We start from the raw sequence: 17,531 nt of genomic DNA on the forward strand, positions 1-17,531 counted from the left end.
GGTCAATGGTTTGGTACGTTCGAATACTGTCTGCCTTTTAAAAAGGGAAGACTTCTAGATAGTTGATAGTTAAGAGAAGGTCGTAGGCTGATAAAATTTGGAAAAATCTTCGCTCCTGATTAATTCTGTATTATAGTGGGTTGTTTGTTGTAGGTTATATTCTGAAGTTTCTCGGTGAAATAAAGTGTTTTTTTTTATAGTCTTTCTCGGAGAAGTTGATTTGGTTAGGATGTGAAAAAGATTAGGTGTGTTGTGGGTGTAGGAGGAGGCTGTCTGGTGTTGGTTTGGTTAGAAAGGGTTTAAGTGGTTAGATTTTGTGGTTCGAAGAATTTTTAGATGATACCGATGGTTTGTTCGTGGGCATGAAATCGACTGGTTTACATTTTTGCTATTATTTGTGCAAGATCTGAGGTTTTCTGCTAATAGTCGGATCTGAGCGATTTTGTTGTTAGTATATAGGCGAGCTTTTTGTTTTGGGGCCAGGTCTTTTAATTGGTTTTTAAAAATTGTGATATTTAAAGACTCCGTGAAGTTTTCTTTGTTTGAAAAATTTTTTGATTCTTCTTAAGGCCTTGGAATTAGATCGGAGTTGTTTTGATCAGAAAGATGGTGTGAGTTTTGGTTTTTTTTATTTTGGTACTCTTACGGGTTTATTAGATGTCTATAGTTGTACGTTATATTTGCTATCATTTCCTTTGGGCTTTCTAGATCATGTCTATCTATTGTGATAGACACTCGAAACCTCGTATGTTAAGTCGAAACCTCATACAAGGCATTGTAGTACTTACTCTATGATGGGTAATTTACTAGTTTCTTTATTTAATCAGAAAAAATAATAAAAAAAGTCATTTTAAATATAAACAATACCTTCGATAGGTAGACGAAGATAAATTGACGAATTTAAGGAAAAACAATTAGAAAAATGATCTACTTCTGCAGAGCCATTCAAAAGAAAAAGTTTACAGCCTTCAAAGAAAAAAATACTGCCGTATATAGCGCTTAGATTTTTATATAGCAATTTTTAGAAAGTAATTTATAAGCGGGCTCGAGAAATAGTTTATAATATTTATAAATTTCTTTAAACTAAGAATTTTTTTTTATTGGCTTTAGGGTAAATACCCACACAGCTAAACACACATTTTAAAAATAGATACAATACAAGGATTACACAGAGATTACACTCTTCTCGTCAGGGGCCGATCAGGGCATTTTTATAAACGATAAAAAGTAGGCCTCGGACAGATAGAAAGTAAGAATTAAAATGGAACATATTTACTTACTCTCCTCTGGCACACCTTGTGGCTGTGGACACTGAATACTCTCATACTCAGTCCTACCATAACTTGCACTGTAGACAGCAACTCTAGAATTCGGATTGCACTTTAACTGGATTCTATTATTTTGACAAGCTACTTGACTACGAAATTCGTCTGAAAAAAAACTATTTTAAGCCCCCTGGTTCTTTATAATAAACATACAATTACAAGTATCTACAAGTACAATTAAATATTACTTACATGGCCTACATTTGTATGCTACTTCTACATATTTTCGTACATCTGGACAGGGATCGCCTCCAAAAGTCTTCGGGCTGGTCTGAAATTTACATTGGCGTTTCTTCTGGCAAGCCTCTACGACAGTCTGCAACAGCGAATACTATATACTGTCAGTTAGATCAGTTACTTTTAAACCTCACGAAAGTTATATATATATATATATATATATATATATATATATATATATATATAGTTCAAATTGATTGTGAACATTATAAAATAGATAAAGTAGTCCATGAACTGACAATGCCGTCAGTAGTTTACTGAAATATAATTGATTTTTAGCAAAATAGTCTAATAATTAATTGGAGAAAGTCTTTTGTAGATGTTGACAAGCAAATACTTATGATTTGTGTCCAAAAACTCGACAGAATAAAAAAGCAGGGTCAAATATCTAATGATTCGGTCGAGACTGTCAGTGTGTGTGTGTATTTGATCCTTTTAGTATTTTTAATCAAGTCAGTTTGAACCTTTTATTATTCTGATAACACTGTTAAAGACAAACAAACAACCCAAGAAACAAGCAATTTTCAGAGTTGAATACTTACTTAAGGGGTGTAAAATCAAAGGCGGCAATCTCCACTTTTTTTTGTTTTAAGTTAGGGACGCCATCTGTTGCGTATTTTTTATCTGTTAGAGAGTGAGAGTATAAAGAAAATAAAGTGTCCATTAAAATGGGAACAAGAAACATAGGAGACTTCACCACAACAAAAGGACTCCTGCAGGGTTGTTCCACATCTCCAACCCTATTCAAAATATACTTAGATAAAGCATTGACTATAAGGAAAAGAAAATGTGAAGGCATGGGAGTACCGGTACGGAACGAATACCTATATACGTTAAGCTTTGCACACGATCAAGTAGTGATTGAACAAGACCATGACGACCTCAGCTACATAATGAAGAAACTACAAGAAGAATATACCAAGACTGGCTAGATATTAACCTCGCGAAAACAGAGTACCTATCTACAACTGAAGAAGACATAGAAGATCTACAGATTGATGACAACGTAACAATCAAAGAAAAGGATAAATTCAAATACTTGGGGTTTATTATCACGAAAAAGGCAACAACAGAGGAAGAAATTACACAAAGATTAGGACAAACAAGAACAGCAATCCGATAACTCAGTATGGTGGGATAGACACCTAAATATGAAGACAAAAACACAAATTTCTAAAACATTAGTGCGAAGTATTATGACTAGACTTCGGCAAATATGCATATTGCATATTTTGCATATTGTGCATATTTTATGCAAATATTTCATATTTTGGCATATTTGTATAAAAGTTTGCATAAAGTGCATAAAAGTTCAGATTTTTATACTGTATTTGAAATTTTTTAAACATACCAATTTATTTCAATTCTTGTATAAAATTTTGTAGTCATTTTAATCAAGAAATGATCTAAGTACGTAATCTCTACAGGTACAAAACATTTACAATTTCAAAGAAGATCAATTTAAGTAGCCCTCAACATTCTTAGAAAGTCTCGGTCACTGAGGCATTCAGTTATTGGATAATCGCTAAGGGTTCGCTCATTTGCATTTTATGATCTAATCCCCAAATCTATCTACAGTTTATTGTATCTTAACAGCAGGTAAACGGCTAATAGTTTTGTTCCTAATTTAGGGATTTTCCAAAATCTCCCAGTTTATTGAATTAGGTACCTAAACATTTCTAATTTGATGCTCAGATTTGTAAATCATTTTTGTTTTGATATTCAAAGCGTAAACACTCGTTGTGCGTAACAAAAAGGAAGATTGTGATTTTATAATGCCTAAAACAACCAGTGCTTCAACTTGGATTAAACCTTATAAAGAGCTGTCTATGGATATGGGAAAAATCTACTGTTCAGTCTGTGGCAAAATTGTAAGTATCTAATATTTTCTATTAAATATCTAATATTTCATACATACAGGGTGTTTCCAAATGACACTTACAACGTTTGACTGTAGATACTTCTCGAAAAATTGAACAAAACGATATAGTTAATGAGGGGTCAAACTTATTTACTTTTCGAGATACAGGGTGTTAAAATTAAAAAAAATTAAATTCTTTTAGTTAATAAAAACAATAACTTTAAAACCAATAAACGTATTTACTTGAAATTTAGTACTCGTAGGTTGTTTTTAAATGAAAAATAGCTTCCTTTAGTGAGAAAAAATTGTCCATGGTACAATACAATGGTGTGTATTTAGAAAAATTTTTCACCTTTACTTTTTTTTATGAAGTCAGCTATTCTAAAACACAATTATTTTTATTGTAATTGAATTAACAAAAAAAAACTTTTGTTGAATTTTAAAATAAGTTATATGATGTACTAATGGTTAGTAACAAAAACTAATTTGTGGATTAATACTGCATTTAAAACACTTAGCGAGTGTTTTTTTTCCAAACCAATTATTTGATTAACCAAAAACACCTTGTATATTTTTATATTTTAAAGGTTGGGTTAAAATAAAGGTTTTTATTTTTATTTATAGATAGCATGTGAGAAGAAATTTCAGATAGACCAACATGTGAGAACTGCTTCACACATTGCAAAAAAAGGAAAAATAGGAGGAAAACATCAAACTTCAATGGCTAAATGTTTCCAATCTACTTCAAAAAAATTAGATGAGCAAGAAACTTTTAATGACGACTTGTGTCGCGCATTAGTGTCTGCAAACATACCGCTTTCAAAATTAGCAAAAGTAAATTTTAGTTCGTTTCTAAAAAAATATTGCAAACTTAATGTTCCAAGTGATCGGTCTCTAAGAAGAAATAATGTGAACGGGCTATACTCGTCGGTGTTAATTAATATTAAGGAAGAAATTGCAGATAATTATTTTTACATATCTGTAGACGAAACCACTGATTCCTCAGGAAAGTATATTGCTCATTTATTGATTGGTGTTCTTAAAGAAGATACCTTACCAAAATCTCATCTTATTTCATGCCAGCAACTTGAGAAAACAAATGCTTTAACAATTTCGCGTTTTATACAAGAAACATTAGCAACTTTTTTTCTTCCGACAACTATTCCTTCTAATAAATTACTGCTTATTTTATCGGATGCTGCTCCTTATATGGTGAAAGCAGGACAAAATTTAAAAATATTTTTCCCAGATTTAATACATGTTACTTGTGTAGCGCATGGATTAAACAGAGTTGCAGAGGAAATACGAAAAAAGTTTCCTCTTGTAAATACCATGATATCCAGTGTCAAAAAAGTATTTCTTAAATCTCCTATAAGAATTCAACTTTATAAAGAAATGCTACCTAACATTCCTCTTCCACCACAACCTATTTTAACGCGATGGGGAACATGGTTAGAAGCAGCTAATTTTTATGCAGATCATTTTGTTAAAATAAAGAACATAATTGATACGTTAACAGATGAGAGTTCCCAATCTCTTTTGGATTCTAAACAAACTTTTCAGAGTAACTTTCATTTATAAAATCAAATTTTAGTTTTGTTCAAAAAACAATTACTCAGTTAGAATCACCAAAACTGTCATTGTTCGAAAGTACAGCATTAATAAAAGAATTTGCGTCCTGTTGTCGGAACGTTAGAGGTAATATTGGAAAAGATATTTTAAAAAAATTTGAAGCTACTATGGAAAAAAATAAAGGTTACCATATTCTTTCTGAAGTAGTCAGTGTTCTAGCTGGAAATATTTCGGAAACAATTAATTTAGAACCAAATGTTTTGGTTAGTTTGAAAAATGCTCCCGTTACATCAGTTGATGTTGAACGAAGTTTTTCCATATATAAATATATGTACTCAGACAGAAGCCACAAGTTTTTGTTAAAAAATTTTGAACACCACTTGGTCATTTATTGTTACCATAATTCTAAATAAGTTTATTCATACTTAAAAATAATGTAGTTACTTAAAATAAATGTAAATCTTAATGAATAGTAGGAAATATTTAGTTATGTACACTTTTTTTTTTTTAAATAAAATTGTTACTATTTTACGATTTTTTTATTTATTTGTATGCATATTTTGTAAAATATTTGCATATTTTCGGGTAAACACGTGCATATTTATGCGCATATTTTCTACATTTTTATTTGCATATTTGCCGAAGTCTAATTATGACATGTGGGGCTGAAAATTGGATCATAAACAAGAAAAACAGCAGTAAAATAGTAGCAACAGAGATGGAATGCCTGCGAAGATGCTGCAGAGTAACAAGAATGGATAGGAGAAGTAATGAAGAAATAAAGCAAAGAACATCAATAGAAACAGACATACTTACATATATAGAACAAAAAAAAAGTGGCATGGATATGTAAGAAGAACTAGCGACAGCAGCTGGATAAAGGGAATAACCGAATGGAGCCCCATAGGAAGGAGAAAAAGAGGATTACCCCGAAAATCCTGGAGGAACGAAGTAGACGACGCCATGAGTAAGAGAGGCCTAAACGATGGAGAATGGGACAGTAGAGACAGATGGAAACGGTTGAGTGAGGGAAGGCAGTGAATACTGTAGAATCCCTGAATATATTGTAATGTTCTTAAGGATCTTATTGGGGTTTGTTAACCAAACAACGATCAATCACTATAATCAACTAAAACAATATTATTCTGAAGCTAAAACAAGAAAGTGTCTACTGACCTGGATTGCATTGGGCCATAAGCATGAAGAATTATAGTTGTAGGACGACCTTGAAATCGTCGACGACGTTGATCTTAGCTTACACAGTGAATCTTCTGGTGCTGGTTTTCCATATTGGGCGACTTCGATGGATATGCTTGTTCCAGTTGGGCAATTCAAGACTACTACTTCATCATCGCATCCGGCTTGTTGATAGGTCCTCAATGTTCCAGAGAGTAAAGCTGGAATTAATAAAGAAGATATTAAAAATTCCCTCTTGGACTGTTTTGTTTAAAATTTATTTAATAGTTTTTGTTATATTATAATAATTGTCAAAGCTCTAACATATTGTAAAACTATTATATACAAACAAATCCAATCATACTAAAATATATAATAATGGGAAATAAAATACGTATTTGTGAGAACATAAATATTTTTCCACCTTTTGTTTTTTCCCTATACTATAATTTGGCAATTTTTATTATTTTTTAACATTTTGACTAAGCATTAAGGTGCTTCCACCATTTTGTGTAATTGGTAACGTTTATTTTCTAAAGATAAATGTATTAGACTTAAAAATCAGTAAAGCGTTAGAAACAAAACCTTTCTCTCTACCAACATGAACAATAATTAATCTTTTCCCTCGTGAAATGGGTGTTTCTAGTCTTTCATTAAAATTATAATTCCAAGTAGCATAAGGGTATTTAAGCATTAATACAAGTTTCTTCTATATATATATATATATATATATATATATATATATATATATATATATATATATATATATATATATATATATATATATATATATATATATATATATATAATCTTGCTCGTGAGTCAAAGCAATTTTCCCCATTGAAATTAACTAAAATGTCATTAATCCGTTCCAGTCCCCAAAAAAATACATTAGTTGTTTTTGTTAAGTGTTTTTAAATAAGAAAAATTTATTTGTAAGATGAAACATTTATTTATAGGTAACAAAAAATACATACATATTCTGTAAAAGCATAAGAAAAAGTGAAGTGCTCACGGAAGCGCTTAATTTTCGTCAGTGGTCTTCGCTTTTTTGTCACACTTTGCTCATTTTCATCTGCAGATCGATTAAAAAAACTGTCCAAGGAGGTTTCTTCCTCCCTTTCAGAATATTACGGAAATGTCTTAGGCAAGTTTCTTTGAACAACACCGATGCACGACCAGTTGTAACTTTTTCGGGGTGATTTTTATCCACGAACTCTGCAACTTTCTCCCACATTCCCAGGATCTCCTTTATATCTCTTGTAGAGACAACGTCTTCCAATAATTCTGGCTCCTCTTCAAAACTAATTTTTCGTTGAATCATAGTATGCTGCTGCGAATGTAGTTCGTCTAACTCGGTTGTGAGCTCCTGAGACTGTTCCTCAATAAGTTCGTTCACATCTCTTTCATCCACCTCTAGACCCATGGATTTTTCAAGAGAAACAATCTCATCTACCACTGACACTTCGGGTTCCAATCCTTCGCAGGTCCTTTCATCTACAGCCTCAGGCCACAGCTTCTTCCATGCAGAGGTTAAGGTCCTTGTTTTTACACCTAGCCAGGTCTGCTCAATAATTCTTATGCATATGTCTATATTAAAGTGGTCCTTCCAGAACTCTTGAAGGGTAAGGTTTGTGTTCTCCGTCACCTCAAAGCAGAGCCGAAAAATGTGCTTGGTGTACATTTTCTTAAAATTAGAAATCACTTGCTGATCCATGTGCTGCAAGATAGGAGTGGTATTGACTGGTAGGTAGCTTTATAAACTTGAACTCTTGGATTAATACATCTTCGAGATTTGGTGGGTGAGAAGGGGCATTATCGAGGACCAGAAGGATTTGCATAGGTAGGTTATTTTCCTGTAGATATTTTTTATCAGAAGGGGCAAACACTAGGTTTATCCACTCCACAAAGAATTTCCTGGTGACCCACACCTTTGGATTTGCCCTCCAAATATCTGGCAGTTTTTCTTTTAAAATCTTATGTGACCTAAAGGCTCTGGGATTTTCTGAATGGTACACTAGTAGAGGTTTGATTTTACAGTCGCCACTCACATTGACGCAAAGTAGTAGAATTAATCTATCTTTTATAAGCTTGTGACCTGGCATCGTCTTCTCCTCTGCCGTTATGTAAGCTCTATTCGGCATCTTTTTCCAGAAAAGCCCTGTCTCGTCACAGTTGAAGACTTGGCTTCTATCAGTTCGGAAAACGTGTTGATGTAAACCTTAGCTGCTTTCACATCCGAACTTGCTACTGCACCATGCCTGACGACGGAATGAATGCCTGTCCTTTTTCTAAAGTTATCAACCCAGCTCCGATTGGCTAGAAACAAGTCTTCCGATTCATCATTTGTGGAAGTATGTGGGATCTGCTTCAGCAAATCTTCGTAAATCGCTCGTGCATTTTCACATATGATGCTTTGTGTTAAGGTTCCTCCTTGAAGCTGCTTCTCTGTCACCCACACCATTAGTAGTTCCTTCATATTTTCATTAAGAGAAGTCCGGAGCTTAGAAATTATTGTAACGCCCTTAGCTGGCATTACACTACTTATCACCTCCTTTCGTTTAAGTACAGTACATATCATTGCACTTCAAACTACTTCGTACTAATGTTTTATAAATCTGTGTTTTTGTTTTCATATTTATGTGTCTATCCCACCATACTGAGTTAAGTTGTCGGATTGCTGTTCTTGTTTGTCCTAATCTTTGTGTAATTTCTTCCTCTATTGTTGCCTTTTTCGTGATTATAAACCTCAAGTATTTGAGGTTTATATTTTATTAGTTGTGTAGATAACTCATTTAAATGAAAACTGTTAACGAATTTTATTTGTACAAAAAAATAAATCAAGCCATATAATATTTTTTACAAGTATAAGTATTCAACGGATTTATGAAAATTTATCCCTTACTATACATAAATTTGTTTGGGTTTAGTGAACCCATAAACGGAAAGCCAACGGCCCACTAGAATTATACAACTTCAAATTACTCGACACGTCAATTTTAGGAGTGGCAATGTCAGGTAGTTTATAAAGAAACTCCATATAAAGAGGAAATGGAAATGTAAATCAATTTTTTCTAATTACTAGATTCAGGGATTGGTATATGATTAAAAGTTCCAACGAATTGTGGTTAAAAATACGTAGTATATAGGTTTTATTCCATTAGATGGAAACGTTTATATTGTTTATTAAAAATATTGGAAATAATATTGATGTATAATATATTTTTCTTATTCCGATTTATAAAAAATCCTATAAACCTATTTCCCTAAAGATTAAATAAAGTACCGATTCTTGAATTTTGAATCACACAGTTAGTATCACGAAAGTTTATCTTTTAGGTTAAAAAGTAAAATATAAACAAAAAATTGTAAGAAATATATTGGTCTAACATCATACGTATTAAAGTAAAAGTTTTCTATTTACATAGGAATATGTAGACCTATGAGTGTACTGCAAAAGAAATTAAACAAATCAGTGACACGATAACCGTAAGAGTAGAACAAGAGGACACGTATTAATAAAAATCGACTGATAAAAAATTCGCCAAACAATAAATCACATGCCATAAGTCATTAAAAATTATCCGTAAGGGGCGCTAACGTCGAGGTTTGGTATTAAATTATAACCTCAAATTATTCCTCAGATTCAGATATACATTTTTGCGGATTTTCCGTCATAGTTTCAGTTTTTAAAATTTGTGAAATTAATGACCTATTTAATCTTTAGTTTTAACATTTTTGGATAAGATATTCAACGTTGAAAAAAAAGTTATATCACTTGGTGTAATAACAAGGGGCACTAGAAAACAACTTAAAAGAGGGTAAAGAAACCTATCATTTTGTTTCTGCTCTATAATACTATACTATTTTGCCTTTTTTAAATATAGTTTATGATTGTGATAAGAAAAAAACTTGGGTGCTCCTATATTAAATCTAAAAAAGACTGAAGTTCACAAAACTCCAATACATTGTCCTAGTCATGCCGTTTATAAACCACTTCCAACAGATACACTTAAAGGACTAAAAATCATTAATAACGCCAGCATAGACGTCTTTTTTCAACAGCAAATGGATAAAAAGTCAAAGAAAAGGGTAGAATATTGCAATGAAATTATTTATTAAGAACACCAAAATTGCTGAGGATAATGTACTTCATTATGAGCAAGTGCTGTGCAGGACAAAAAAAATCAGCAGATTACAACTTAGAGATGATTGTTAGAAAAAACAAATCTGAGTTTCAAGTTTGCCAGTTATCTTGCAGCTGCCCTACTGGCACTGGGTATTCTGCTGCTGGCAAACACATTGGAGCCTTGTGTTTCTCGTTAGAACATTTTTCTATAACAGATAAACTTTTAAATTATCATTTGTGTGGGAATAAGCCACAATTAAAAATTTAATTTTTGTGGCTTATTCCCATTTAAATAGTAATTACTTTAAAATGCCACAAGAAAATAGCTTCAGAACAATATTTTAAATTGTCTTTTTAAATATGTCTTAATGGCTGTTTTAGTGTTAAACTTAAGTTTTATTTATCTTTTAGGAAAAGTACAAGAATTGGTGTCATGTACATCTAAAAGTAGAACATGAAATAAGCCTTCTGGAAGGAGAGTTTCTCCTCATTTCTAATCTCTTTTGGGATGTGGTGACACCATCAGGCCTTTACAGTTTTTTCACGATTTCCTTCCATCCTTACCTGTTCTGGGCTAGTTGTCCTAGTTAAGGAGATCTTCTCCTAGGTCTCTTTACTTCAACTCTACCCTCGACTATCAGTTTTTCAATCGTACCTGAAAATATCTCTGTTGTATTTGTTTAAGCAATCTATTCATTACTTTAAGTTGTTCTAATATCGATACGTTAGTGCGATGATCAATCCAGGATCTTCTTAACACGTGGCGGTATACCCACATTTCAAAAGCGTCCAGTTTATTTTTATCCGCTTTCTTTAATTTTTCCGAATTTTTCCACATTGTTACCAGTTTCATCATAGCTGTTCCCGCAATAGTCAACTTTCTACGTATCTCTCTGTCACACCCTCCTTCATTTGTTATTAGGGACCCCAGGTATATGAAACTATTTACTACTTCAAAGCCCCCAATGTCTTTAATAATGTATGTCTTTAAGATTATTCCGAGCTCTGTCTACTATCATTATCTTTGTCTTACTCCTATTTAGCTTTAGTCCATATGTTTTGCTTTTCTCCTTCAGACATCTCATTATGGCTGCCATTTCTTCTTGATTTGCCGCGATTATTAAAGTGTCATCGGCATATCTTAAGTTACTGATTTTTTGACCTCCTACTGATATTCCACCCTTCCATCCGTCTAGTACCTTTCGCATAATGTGTTCGCTGTAGATATTAATAAGAGATGGCGAGATTATGCATCCCTGGCTGACACCTGCTTCTGTTCTGAAATGATCGGAATGGGTGTTGTTTATTTTTACTGTGCACTTATTATTTTCATATATACTTCTAATTAGTTGAATTAAGTGATGGATTGTTCCCATTTCCGCTAGTATGGACCATAGCTGCTGCCATTTGACTTTATCGAAGGCCTTTGTGTAATCTACAATGCACATAAGCATATGAGTATTGAATTCACGAGTTTTTTCGATTAGCTGTCTGACATTAAGAATTTATTCTCTTGTCTTTTCCTGGGACAAACTTTGCTTGTTCTTCTGATATCTGAGGCAATAGAAAAGCTTTTAGTCTTTCATGTATTACATGAAGCAGAACTTTGCTTTCATGAGATATTAGGGTTACCGTTCTGTAGTTGCTGCAATCTAGCGGAGTTCCTTTTTTTAATATAGGAATGAAAGTGGATGTTGTCCAGTTGTTGGGCCACTCTCCGGTTTCCCAAATATTTTTGCAGATCATATGCATAACATTTACTCCAACATCTCCAGTCTCTTTTAAAACTTCTGCGGTGATCTGGTCTGCGTCAGGAGATTTTATATTTTTTAACTTTTTGATTGCTTTTTCTACCTCTGACTTTAGAATGTTTGGTTCTCTCTCTGCAGTGAACTCGTCGTGATTTGCATTTTGGGGATCATATGCATATAGACTATGACAATATTTTCTCCATACCTCCGCAATCCCTTTCTCGTCATTTACACACATGTCCAAAAGTTTGGAATATGTACAAATAATATATCTACGCCTATATTGGTTTTAAAACTGTTGTTGATATTCACTCTGGAGGGTTTTTAAATGAAAATGATAAAAAATTTTAATCGTTTTTGTATGATTTTGGTCACATTCAACTGAGTAGCGTATTTACACATTATTTCCGTCTTTGTTTAAATTTTAATTGAGCCGTTTAAAAATGTCTAGAAACGTGATATCTCATTTTGACAGATCCAGAGTAATTGTTTAGTTACAACAGGACTTTAGTCAAAGTCATATCGTGAATATTGCTGATGTTACTCAGAGTGCTGTATCGAAAATTAAAAATTCCAAGATAAAAATGAAGTCAAGGATCGTCTCAGAAGTGGTAGAAATCGATGTACAACAGCAGCACAAGACCGGCAAATAGCATTTATAGCTCGTAGAAATCGTCTGGAATCTACTAGTGGTATATCCAGAGAAATTTCTAGGCTTCAAGGACTGAATATTTCACGGCAATCAATAACACGCAGACTAAATGCGGTAAATTTGTATCGTAGAAGACCGCTACGTGTTCCCAAACTAACCTACCAACACAAAATAGGAAAGTTGCAATGGGCTAGAGAAATGGCGCATCATGATCCTAACTGGAATAACGTGATGTTCTCTGATGAGTCAAAAATTGACTTGGTATCTGATTCTCGAAGAACACTGGTTTGGAGGGCCCCAGGATGACAAGCCCCACTAAAAACAGCTAAACCACGTGTCCCATTTGAAGGTGGCAGCATTATGGTTTGGGGTGGTATTATGAGTGGTACACGGACGTCACTGCTGGTTCTGGAGAGAAAAGTCACTGGTGCTGTATACATCAAGGAAGTTTTAAATACTGTCGTACGTCTATTCCGAGGGGCAGTAGGTGATGAATTTGTGTTTATGCATGACAACGCACCTCCTCATCGAATATCAGCAGTACAAAATTTTCTTGAAGAAGAAGGAATATCTACATTACGGTGGCCCTCGAATTCCCCTGACATGAACATTATTGAACATGCTTGGGACATTCTCAAAACACGCATCAAGAAACGAAACAATCCCCCTATTACACTTTGAGAACTTAAAGATGCTGCTCGTGAAGAATGGAAGAGAATTCCGCAAGCCCAGCTCAACCAGTTAATCGGCAGCATACTAAATCGCCTACAGGCTTGCATACAGGCCAATGGAGGAAATACTTATTATTAGATTAATTAAAAATTATTTTTTTCTATACTAATTTATTTTTAAATGTAAGTTGTACATTGTAAATTTTTCACTCCAAGAAAATAAATATTTTTTTTGCATATCGTTTATCTGGTTTTGAGATTTATTTAGTATTGTTGATAATTGAAACAAAATGATGTTTAACTATTCAGATGATTTTATATATAAAAATCAATAAAAAGATGAAATATTCCAATATTCCAAACTTTTGGACATATGTGTATAATATATTGGTTTTGATCCATTATTGTTTGTGTGATTGGTTTAAATTCCTTGTTTAGATATCGAACTTTGTTATATAACTCATGGGATTCATACCGGTTTGCATGTCCTTCTAGGTCTTCGCATTTTGCATTTATATGTTTATTTTTATCATCCCTACGTGCACTTTTAATTTCTCTATTTAACCTTGCTAATTCGTTTTTGTTGCTGTCGTTTTGATATATGAGTGATTTCAGCGTTATGTCTGTTTGTCATCCAGTGTTTTTTCTTGATGATCTTTTTTTCGGTTCTGGTTCTTCCTACAAAGGTTTCTATGGCATTTCTAAAACCTTTTCACATTTCTTCTGGATTGTCTTGTGTGTTCAACATACTATTTTCCTTTATTGCATCTCTAAATGTTTTCGGATTTGAAATCTTCAGCCTGTTTTGATTTTGGTGCGGCATTGTTCTTTTTAGCTTCATCTTGAAGCAAGCCCATAACAATTTATGATCGGATCCACATTCAGCTCTTGGTCTAGTTTTTACGTTTGTAAAACATGTCTTCCATCTGTTTTTTATCAATATGTAGTCGATTTGGTTACTGTATTCTCCATTTGGGCTGGTCCACATCGATAAACGACGAGCATGATGTTTGAACATTGTGTTTACAATGGCCAAACTGTTTTCGGTTGCAAAATCTCTTAAACCCATAGTTTCCTACATTTTGGATGTTATCGTTTCTTGTTTCTCCTATCTTAGCGTTAAAACCGCCCATGATTATGAGTGGTTCTTATATGAAATATTTCTTATTGTGTCTTCAATAACTTAGTATACGTCTTCCACTTCATTGTCTAACGCGTCTGAGGTTGGCATATAGACCTGAAGAATGTTCATTTTGTTTGGTGATGCTAGTAAAGTTATTTTTATAAGGAGAGTTCACGACATTTTAAATAAATAATATAGAAAATACAAATATTTTCCAATCACAGTCATATACTGACCACATAATAAATGCTTTAATTAACCGAAATATATTTTGCAATTTAACGAATAGCAGAGTCAACTTAGCTAATAATATTGATCATTCATACACACTTAAGCATGATTCAGTTGGGTGTATATCTTTGTACATTGTCAAATTGGAAAGAAAAAATAGAAAATGCTGCTTTATAATAGCATATTATATTGTGAATCGGTCCTGATTAAATATGTTTATATGCTTTGTTTTAGGAGTTGTTCAATTTTCTAGTTATGTTACTGGCACTAAAAAAACTGAAGACCAAATGCAAATCCATGAATTTAATCTAAAATCAAAACCTGGACCAAGTAAAGAGAGATTGTGATTGAGAATTTTTTTTTGTGGCATAGACTTTCGTCATTCAGCCTGTCTCGAAAGGTTATAATATATTCCTTAAGAAAGTATATTACACATAAGTACAGATTATTTCTCTCAGACAAATGCACAGCGATATCCCTAAAACGAAATAGACGAATTGAGAAATTATAATATTGTTATTTATATTGTTTGGTTTATTTTTTTTAGTGTAAGTACTAATTTAACTGTTTGTGTTTGTCTTGGAGAGAGTCTCAACAGTTTGCACTTAAAATAAAGGTTGGTGATGGTAACCAGCAAAACTATTAACAAAATATTTAGAATAATTAATGACATTTATTGTTATGTCAAGTAAAAAAAAGTAAAGTTCGTGTAACCTTCTGGCTAAGGTCTAGTGTTAGGGTTTTCAGGTCGCGCAAGCGCCCCTAACATGACTTAACGACTACTTTCGTAGCCGGGACTGACGGCTTTACATGCCCTCCAAAGCACGGTGGCGGCGCAGTTAAATTAGAAATTGAAATTTTTGTCGGTATAAATTTTTATCAAGTAGTTTTTATTTTTATTATTCACAGACTAATACAATTCTTAGACACTCCAATGAAAGTGTCACTTTGAAATGTCTTCCCGACTGGAGTATTGATAAAAACTGTTACCAAATCAATAATGTAAATATAAAAAGTGTGACGATTGAATCTATAAATAAAAGCAAATTGTGGAATAAAGAAAGACGGTTTTGAATAAGTGGTTCTCGGTGATATTCCATATATAAATATTCTAAAGAAAATTAGAACGATAAGATACAGAAATATTTTTGTCTAAAAGGAATTTCAAGCGAGTGTGTGATATAACATTGCTTGATATGATTGCTTGAGTGCACTTGCTTGCATAAAGTATTACACATTTTATTTTGTAAGTTTCCAAAGAAATAAAATGTCCTAAATAACTTGCAAAACAACTAGGATACGAGTACCAAACAATGTAAATAAATGGCAGAATAAAATAAGGTTATGTTTTAATACCAAACCCTGACGCCAGCGCCACCTACACGCATGTGATCTATTGTTTTTGAAGTATGGAAACGCACATAAAAGGATGTTGTGATGTCCAATGGAACAGATGCAAGTCTATGGCAAACAAGTAAAAGGAAAAAAGTCTCTATTATTCTTATTTAATAAGACAACTATGAAGCATATTTTTAAACCGTAACGAGATATTAAAATAATTATGAGCACTCCACTATCATAAAGAATGTTTGTACATGAAGTTTTTGATTAAATATTCGTATATCCAATATCAAAAACCAACGATATATTAACCACCAACTGTGCATTTTAGCATCATTATCGTAATAACCGCAACATAAACAAAGTACAAGAACTGTTTTTAGCATATTTGACGAGCATCTCAAACTAGACCACAAAATTGTGTGGATACATAAAATCTAATAGCAAGTGCTTTCCCGACCATTCAAGTCCGTATCGATTCCACTCAGTAAAATTAAATTTTAATTTAATATCGAAGAGAAATGGAAACATAATTTTCAATATATATCCCTTAATTTTGAAGGAGAGATTTTTTATCAAGAATTTTTTAATAAAAGTCTTTTATTTAATATGAGTGCGATGATTGTTTTATTAAAAAAAAAGTCGGTTCACAATTTGTCGTTAGCTCACTACAAGTTTAATCCTGATTAGAGAACTGAAATACAGAGAGGATAGGTAATACAATATAATAGTAAAAACCAACCTGAAACTGACGGTTTAAGATGTTTTCGACTAACCCACCTTGTATCTGAAGGAATACAATACAGCAGCCAACCTTATAATCCGATTACGAGGGTATTTTGGTTACAGATGATCGACCAGTGTCGTAGAGTATATGATTGAAACATTTATTTGAACTAAATAAAAATATTTTTTAAATTGTACTTATGTAAATTGTATTTTTGTTTTAATAAAACTTCTTTATTTTATTCAAAAATAAAAAGCCTCTTGCCATTTGTAAAAGATACATTTATTTAATTAAGGGGAAAGGCGCCAAATGTCGCCTGGCAAAATTTTCAATGTGTTTTAAATGTATCCATTATTTTCGAATCCGGAGAAAACTAATAAATATTTCTAAAAAATTTAAACGCAGAATGCCAGATTACATTATAACTGAGGGCAGAAAGTCCCTGAAACTTTCTACAATGTTTATTTTAATATGTTATGTAACAGGGGTCAAAATAAAAGAGAAAATATAGTATAAATTTTAATTGAAAATATTGCATGCAAAAAAAAACTTTTTAGTTATTCTAATAAATATTTCATTCTGCCTTTAAATTTTTCAAAAATGCTTTTTAGTTTTGTCAGGATTTGAAAAAAATGGGTACATTTAAAACACATTGAACATTTTGACAGGCGACATTTTGCGCCTTTCTCCTTTAATACCTTACGATTACAACTACTATTACTTACCTTATTTAAT

General features: G+C 32.6%; 1 protein-coding gene across 1 annotated transcript in view; it reads right to left on the reverse strand.

Moving 5' to 3' along the window:
- The window catches only part of LOC140451409 (protein eva-1-like), a 348,765-nt gene that overhangs the window by 24,115 nt on the left and 307,119 nt on the right, over positions 1–17,531 (reverse strand). Inside the window, exons 2-4 of the mRNA XM_072545198.1 lie at positions 6,172–6,392; positions 1,518–1,656; positions 1,281–1,430 (exon numbers count right to left, since the gene is read on the reverse strand). Coding sequence (XP_072401299.1) covers positions 1,281–1,430; positions 1,518–1,656; positions 6,172–6,392 — 510 coding nt within the window. The remainder of the gene's footprint in view (positions 1–1,280; positions 1,431–1,517; positions 1,657–6,171; positions 6,393–17,531) is intronic.

Source organism: Diabrotica undecimpunctata, chromosome 9 (assembly GCF_040954645.1).
Source record: "Diabrotica undecimpunctata isolate CICGRU chromosome 9, icDiaUnde3, whole genome shotgun sequence".
NCBI classification, from domain to species: Eukaryota; Metazoa; Arthropoda; class Insecta; order Coleoptera; family Chrysomelidae; genus Diabrotica; species Diabrotica undecimpunctata.